The sequence below is a fragment of the Myotis yumanensis genome, unplaced genomic scaffold, assembly GCF_028538775.1.
Source record: "Myotis yumanensis isolate MYYU_CA2020_CCGP unplaced genomic scaffold, mMyoYum1.0.hap1 SCAF_8, whole genome shotgun sequence".
NCBI lineage: Eukaryota > Metazoa > Chordata > Mammalia > Chiroptera > Vespertilionidae > Myotis > Myotis yumanensis.
Window position 1 is genome coordinate 51023110 of NW_027223759.1, and position 8137 is coordinate 51031246.

General features: G+C 36.4%; 1 protein-coding gene across 2 annotated transcripts in view; it reads left to right on the top strand.

Moving 5' to 3' along the window:
* The window catches only part of GRB14 (growth factor receptor bound protein 14), a 107309-nt gene extending 102520 nt beyond the window's left edge, over positions 1 to 4789 (top strand). For both annotated transcript variants that reach the window (XM_070422851.1, XM_070422852.1), the window contains 5 exons: positions 29 to 145; positions 237 to 309; positions 447 to 534; positions 3024 to 3117; positions 4603 to 4789. In XM_070422851.1, coding sequence (XP_070278952.1) covers positions 29 to 145; positions 237 to 309; positions 447 to 534; positions 3024 to 3117; positions 4603 to 4749 — 519 coding nt within the window. In that variant the 3' untranslated portion in view covers positions 4750 to 4789. The remainder of the gene's footprint in view (positions 1 to 28; positions 146 to 236; positions 310 to 446; positions 535 to 3023; positions 3118 to 4602) is intronic.
* Positions 4790 to 8137: the final 3348 nt, after the last annotated feature.

Sequence of the window (8137 nt, forward strand, 5' to 3'; positions counted from 1 at the left end):
AAAAAAAATATTTTCTTTTCTTTTCCAGAGAAGTATATCAGAGAATTCCCTGGTAGCAATGGACTTCTCAGGCCAGAAAAGCAGAGTTATAGACAATCCCACGGAAGCCCTTTCAGTTGCAGTTGAAGAAGGACTCGCATGGAGGGTACACATCGGTTCATGTTCTTTAAAATCATTGACGATTTCAGTTTGTTTTACCCAGAAAGTTGAAATGTGTTTTTCCCTTCTTTGTGCAGAAAAAAGCGTGCTTACGCCTGGGCAACCATGGCAGCCCCAAGGCCTCTTCACAGAGCTCCGCCATAAGCATGGGTATGTCTGCATCTGCACTGGGATTGCACGGGAGGGCATTCAGACATAGTCACTGAGGGGTCATGGTGGAAAGTTTATATCATTAAACTGTGATCCTGTCATGCAGAGCGTTGTATTCCTTCCCTCTGTTTTTCCAGTTATCCACCGGTCCCAACCGTGGTTTCACCACAGAATTTCTAGAGATGAAGCTCAGCGGTTGATTATTCAGCAAGGACTTGTGGATGGGTAAGTTTGATTTTGAATGGTCGTGATTTAAAAAAAAAAGTATTATTTAAAATATATTTTTATTAATTTCAGAGAAGAAAGGAGAGGGAGAGGGAGAGGGAGAGATAGAAACATCAATGATAAGAGAGAATCATTAATCCACTGCCTCCTGAACGCGCCCTACTGGATAATGAGCCCACAACCTGAGCATGTGCCCTTGACCAGAATCAAACCCAGGATCCTTCAGTCCGCAGGCCGACACTATCCACTGAGCCAAACCAGCTAGGACCATATATATTTTTATTGATTTCAGAGAGAGAAAAGGAGAGGCAGAGAGAGATAGAAACATCAATGATAAGAGAGAATCATTGATCAGCTGCCTCCTGCACGTCCCTTACTGGGGATTGAACTCACAACCCAGCATGTGCCCTGACTGGAAATTGAATGGGTGGCATCCTAGTTCATAGGTCAATATTCAACCACTGAGCAACACTGGCCAGGCGAATGGTCGTGATTTTGATTTCTGCTACAGCCAGTAATTACTTATTCAACAACACAAAAATTTTTGACTTCAGCTTATTGAAACAGAAGTGACTGTGTTCTATAAGGATGGTTGCCAATGTATCCTAGCAATATCTATAGAATACCTGTTCCATTGTGTGTGCTCACTATTTGTGCATAAGTGAAGGTGATTTAATACTTTCTTAAATAATGATCACTAATGTTAAAGTTTGATGCAGGGTATGTTAAGTAGAAAGTTGTTTATATATTCAGATGGTCTTTTTTTTTCTTTCTGTTTATATTCCATTTTTTTCTCTAAATTTTAAAAGCTTATATGAAAAGTAATATAAACCAATAAGAGTACTTCTTGACTGTTCCTCATGTTATCTTTTAGTGGGGTACTATGGGAGATATAGTAGAAATATAAAATGTATTATGAATGATTGATAATTTAAAGAATTTTCTTTTTCTCAAAGTATTTCAGATACTTCCTATAATACTGGCTAAATTCTCTTCCCAAATGCAATACAAATTAATGAGGTTGTATTGAGGTTTGGATGATACATGAAACCAACATCAATTTAAACAAGGGGTGACGGGATCTTATATCTTTCAATGGTTGGCTTAAGATGATGACAAGATTTCAAGGTGATTTAATACTGACATTTGGATAAAAATGCATCTTCACATGGAAGATTATTAATAGCAAGTCAGAATTCCACTAGACTCTAAATAAGAAAAGATTTTAATATGCTTCCCTGCGTGGAGCATGGTCTTGTTAGATATAAATTTGGATAGTCAGCAGAATTACTATCTGATGAGACCAAGAAAATAAATAAACCACAGAGAACAGATCAAGTGTTTTGTGAGATTATAATTTCCCTTCTTCCTGAACCCAGTTTTTGTATATTGAAAGAAATAATTGCATAAAGATTATAGTATCTTTGTATTTTTTAAAAACATTTTTAAAAAATGTTTTTTTTTTAATTAACACTTTGGAAAGATGTGCTGCTGCAGATAGTCCACTAGGTGGCAGTGGTGATTTACTGGGGAATGGGGAGGGACTCACAATGAAACTCCCTTTTGTCCCATCTCCCAGTGATACAATGTCAGAATCTCACACAGCATAGATAACATGGATAATCTGATCAGAGATCTATGACGTCTCAAATTTGGTTACCTCTTTGCCTGGGCACACTGAGATTAGGACTGGAGCCACCAGCGGGGACTGATTGCTCAGTCTGTGTGCCAACAAGTAATACAAAGCTGGTTTTGCACGGTATTGCCAGTGAGTACAAATCCGCGCCGGGTAACACTTTTCTCTTAGGATATTACTTCATGTCGTGCTTTTCTAGCCTGACATTATAAAGTCTTTTCTGATGTATTCTTCAAGGTCAAAGTACATGTTCTTTGGGTGTTTCTTTATCTTAAAATATTATTTTCAAACATTCAATAAATGATTTCTGGATTGATTTTTTTTTTTTAGAATATATTCATTTCTCACTTTCTGTTGTACATGTAACAGTAGGAACCAGAAGCAAAAGAAAAAAGGGAGTCCCGAGGAGGAGGTTAAAAATTATTTCATTTTAAATAATTTTCTCTTTCAGGACCTATTACGACCCAGAACTTAAAATGAAAATACGCTAATGCCCCATTCATTCTCTGTACAAAACAGTTACATGTAAATACCCAAATTCCCAGTGGAAAAAAGGACACAACACTAATTATTGATACCATGATAGCATTACATTGGTTATTGAGAGCAAACAATCTGACAAATGGGCTCTATAGTTATCCTTTTAAAATTAGCACTAATGACAGCTTTACAGTTGAAAGTAATGTTAATACCAGATTATTTACCAGGTTGGATAATCCCATCATTGAATACACAATGAAAGAAAACTCGGGCTGCCTTTATGTATATATTTTCTAGATTCTGTACATGCTGCCTTTATATGAAAACCATAAGTAAATGTAGAAACATACTGAAATTCCTTCTCTCTCTTTAGAGTTTTCTTGGTGCGGGATAGTCAGAGTAACCCTAGAACCTTCGTACTGTCAATGAGTCATGCACAAAAAATAAAGCACTTTCAAATCCTACCAGTAAGTATTTTGTGATTTCCCATTCCTATATTAGAGATGATTTTAATGCATAAGCTTTCAGAAACTTTGGGTTTCTTTAGTCCTTTTATTAAATATAATTTGGGAGCTTGTGCTTTGACTAGAGTTAAGGTTGGCATAAATGGTTTTATGAGTCTGAATTTATATAAGAAATACAGGAATTGTAAAAATTAAATTTTCTTTTTCCCATGAAATACGATTTAGCAATTTTGTATAAGCCTACTGCCACCTATTGTTAAAAGGCCACTAAAGATTCTTTCCTAACTTCTACTGGTGATTCTTTACAAACCATTATTTTAAAGCCCTTCTCTCTGATCCCCAAATGTTTTTTTTGTTTGTTATTTTTGTAGCTTTGTTTTTAATCATTGTGGATGGATACGTAGGTGCTGTAGAACTGGAGGTCATTTAAACTAGTCTTTCTTTTTTTTTTTTTTTTAATATATTTTATTGATTTTCCGCAGAGAAGAAGGGAGAGAGATAGAGAGTCAGAAACATCGATGAGAGAGAAACATCGACCAGCTGCCTCCTGCACATCTCCCACTGGGGATGTGCCCGCAACCCAGATACATGCCCTTGACCGGAATCGAACCTGGGACCCTTCAGTCCGCAGGCCGACGCTCCACCCACCGAGCCAAACCGGCTTCGGCTAAACTATTCTGAGTACATTTAAAATGTTTCTGTAATTCTCCTTCTGAGTGGAACAACTTGCTTTGGGGTTTTTATTGTCTGTGTGTGTGTATTTGTGTGTGTGTGTGTGTGTGTGTGTGAATGTTTGTATGTATGTGTGTATGGATGTGATCTGTAGATTGGAACCAGGTTGTAGGCAATAGAGAATTGTTCTACTTTCAGGAAAGTGTTACATGAGATTGCTAAATTACTGTTTCCTTTTGAATGGTTCTTTTTGGAATTATCCAAAGTCTATATGAAGTATCTTTCCTACTTCATTGATTATGTGAATGATGTCCCTGGCAAGTATGAATTGCTTAATGCCAGAAGATCACACTGACTAAAGAAAAAAAATATCACTGTCATCCCATTAACATAATGCTTGATTGCTTCAGAATCAATTTACAGATACAAATTGTGTGAATATTCATTTTTAATGTACTAAGTGAGCCTGTTCGGTAGACAACACTTAGAAATAGAAATTAATATCTGTAAGTGGGATCATTAATAGACTGAATAGTGCAGATTTCTCACTGTATATTGATTCAGAATAGTCATACTATTCCAATTACAGAATACTGCATGAAGTACAGCCAAATTGCTTATTCTAGGATCAAATGATATTTCTTTTAAATGCACATGAAATTACAAAAAAAGTAGGCATGCCATAACATTTTTTTCACTGTCCTTTAGTTTTATAAATTTGTTAATTTTGCCCATATAAAGACACATTATGCAATGGAATGTGATTTTCCTGCATATTTTGCCCTTCTTACCAGTTTGTTATTTTTCTTCCTGTAGGTGGAAGATGACGGTCAGATGTTCCACACCTTGGACGATGGCCACACAAGGTTTACGGATCTAATCCAGCTGGTGGAGTTCTATCAACTCAATAAAGGTGTTCTTCCTTGCAAGTTGAAGCATTATTGTGCTAAAATTGCTCTTTAGCCAAACTAGAAGTGACTTGTTAAACTGGTGAAGAAAACAAGGAAAAAAAATACAAAAGGAAAAAGAAAGACCATAAAAAGTGTGAAAGCATTGCTATGGTGAAAAGAATTTATTTCACCTCCAAGTTACAAAAAATAGTTTGTGCATTGCAGATAAGCAAAGATTTGGTTGCTATTATATTCCTCATTTAAAATTCATTAGTTAAAATTAAACATCTGAAAAAGAATGGTTTGATGTGTTCTTGTGTGATTTTACTTTAATATATTATTTTCTTCAAAGATGCGTATTTTAAACAATTTTCTGTCCTTAATATAGCAACATCAGAACTTTCAACTGCAAAATATGAAAAAAAAATTGGGTTCAGAATGAATTATTTGAGGACTGAGTTTAAATTACTTTTTTTATATATTAAGTATGATTAAAAACTCAAATTATCAATTAAAAGAAGCTTTCCACAACCTGCCAATAAAACTAAAACTATTTTTAATTATATATTTTCTGAATTTACTATAACCTTAAAATCAAATGCTATTTGAAGTAGCAGCTTAAAATTATTGTGCAATATATTGACTTTTTCAGGATGAGTTTTATTACATTTTTAAATTATTAATTGTACTATAATATTTACACTGGCATTGCACCTATTAGTGACACATTACTCATTGCATTAAAAAAATTCATTTAGTGATTAACTGGAATTATCCAGTCATGTGTCTCATAATGGCAGTAATACATTATGAGAAATGTATCATTAGGCAATTTCATCATTGTGCAAACATCATAGAATACGAGGGGCCAGGTGCACAAATTCTTGCACCTTGAAAGGAACTATGGGCCATGAGGCTGCAGCAGGCACAGGGGTGGGTCTTGGCTCATCCTCTGCACCCCCACCCGCTGTGGCCCCTGATCCTTTGTCTGCCCGCAGCCCTGCTCCTGCCGCCACCGTTCCCATGCGCTGATGGTGCTGGCCCTGCTCACATCCACTGATGGCGCAGAGCGATTGGGGCCAGCGCCAGCAGCGGTGCGAGTGGGGCTGGTGCCGTCAGCGGGTGCGTCAGTGTGTGCGGGTGGAGGCTGCTGCCTCAGTCGCCCCTCAGGAGCAGGGGGAGGTGGAGAAGCCCTCAAGGGCAATCAGGGCCGGCAGCCACCACTTGCACCTGCTGATGGCGCTGGCTATGGATGCAAGTGGGGCCGGTGCAGGCAGCAGGTGTGAACGCCAGGTGGGACCGCGGCACGCGGGAGCAAAAAATTTCAGTAACTACCAGAGGCTCGTCCCAGTGATAGCGACCAGTGCCTTGCCTTGGTCTGGCACCCCCCCCCCACCTCCCCCACCACTCACCTGCTCCACCATCCCGCCGCAGCCAATGCCTGCCATGTTCTGTACACATCCCCTGGTGGTCAGCATACGTCATAGCAACAGGTTGTTTGGTTCTGGTTGTTCCACCATTTGGTCTATTTGCATATTCGCCTTTTATTATATAGGATGGGACCATTGTCACATATGTGGACTATCATTGACCATATTCAGTGCATGACTGTATGTTTGTGAGAAAATGGTCAAAATATAGAGGGAATTTTTATAATTTGCATATGCTTTCTTATAGCATATAATCTATGACAATGTTACATTGTCACCTTGATATTTCACATTTGTCCCCATGCTGACAACTTTATGAAGGCTCCTTAGATTGTTACAACACTACTAGATTATTAGTTTGATTAAAATCAGTGAAATCAAAGGCTTAAACTCTATTAAGATTCTAATAGGTAAATATGTGCTAATATTTTTGCCTGCCCCTCTTCAGTATTTCACCTAGGCAACATCAATATAGAAGCCAAAGATTTTGGAAGTGAGATACTAATCTCTCATCACTTCTCTGAGATCATCTGGAAAGTTTTTGATGGGATACTACGATTCTGCTTTTTCCATTTTCTGTGGCCAGGATATTCATTAAAAAAAAGATAAGAGAAACAAATTATAAAATAAACATTAAAATTATACAAAATATTTCCCATTTCTTCTAATAGATTCTTATAACAACATTTTGGGAAAATTAGGTGTGTTTTTTTGAAAGTGAGATTTTTTTAAAAAAACAATATTTCAAAACTGCATATTTTAGTGTTAGATAAAAGCTGTACATTTTTATAACAACATCTGAAAACATCCATAAAATACTAATTTAAATTAATTATTGCTGAAAATAATTATTGATTAAATTTTTAAATATTATTTATTTAGCTGATGCAAACCTATTTCTTAAAACATTGAAACTTAGAACATAAATTTGATGCTGTAAAATATAGATCTGGTGTCTATAAAGGCTTGGAAGACACATAGGACCACTAAATGGAGGAGCTTTCAAAAGAGCTCTGACTATTTCTAATTTATTTCCAATTTGTAAAAATTGTGTTTTGAATGAAATGCATTTTCTCATTTTGCACCCAGTTCAAATTGACAATATCAGAAAATATAGCATTTTAAATGCTACACTCTAAACTGACCAATTTGTTCTTATCTTTGTTATTTGTGTCTCTAACTTTATTCATAATCTAAAGTTATTATGGAACCCACATTTTGAATGTAATTGCTTTGTTTGAACTTAAAGCATGAGTCAAGAAAAATTATTGAGGAAAGGTTGACATTATCTTTCCTTTTTTCCTCTGATAAGCGTTTTGAATGTATATGTGTGTAAATCTAATAGGAAATTAAATCTGAGATTGTCAGACACACTTATAGGTAGTACAATATTAAAATGGCTTTCCAGGAAAAATGTGAATTACCTTTGAATTATTTTTTTGTTTTAATTTAGCCATGTTCTGCTATCTTGCACCATTTTGGATAGAGATTAGGGCAAATCAGCTCTGTTTTCTTCTTTTTTCTTTTCATATGGTGGAGTTAGCACACTTCCCTCTCCTAGAAAGAAGCAAACACAGCAGACCATCTGGTCCACGTTGTCTTTAAAATGTTCTTATATGGAAAAATGAAGTGATTACTTTGAAACATTCAGGAAATCCAATCAAGATAAAAAATAAGAGTTTCAATCAGAATAATTACTTATTTCACATATGTAATGGTCTAAGCCAGGGGTGGGCAAACTTTTTGACTCGAGGGCCACAATGGGTTCTTAAACTGGACCGGAGGGCCGGAACAAAAGCATGGATGGAGTGTTTGTGTGAACTAATATAAATTCAAAGTAAACATCATTACATAAAAGGGTCCGGTCTTTTTTTTTTTTTTTTTAGTTTTATTCATTTCAAACGGGCTGGATCCGGCCCGCGGGCCGTAGTTTGCCCACGGCTGGTCTAAGCCCTGACTGATTGGAATATATTAGGTGGAGATTTTTGTTTTAGCTCTACTTTACATGCTCAACATCAATGAATTAGATTC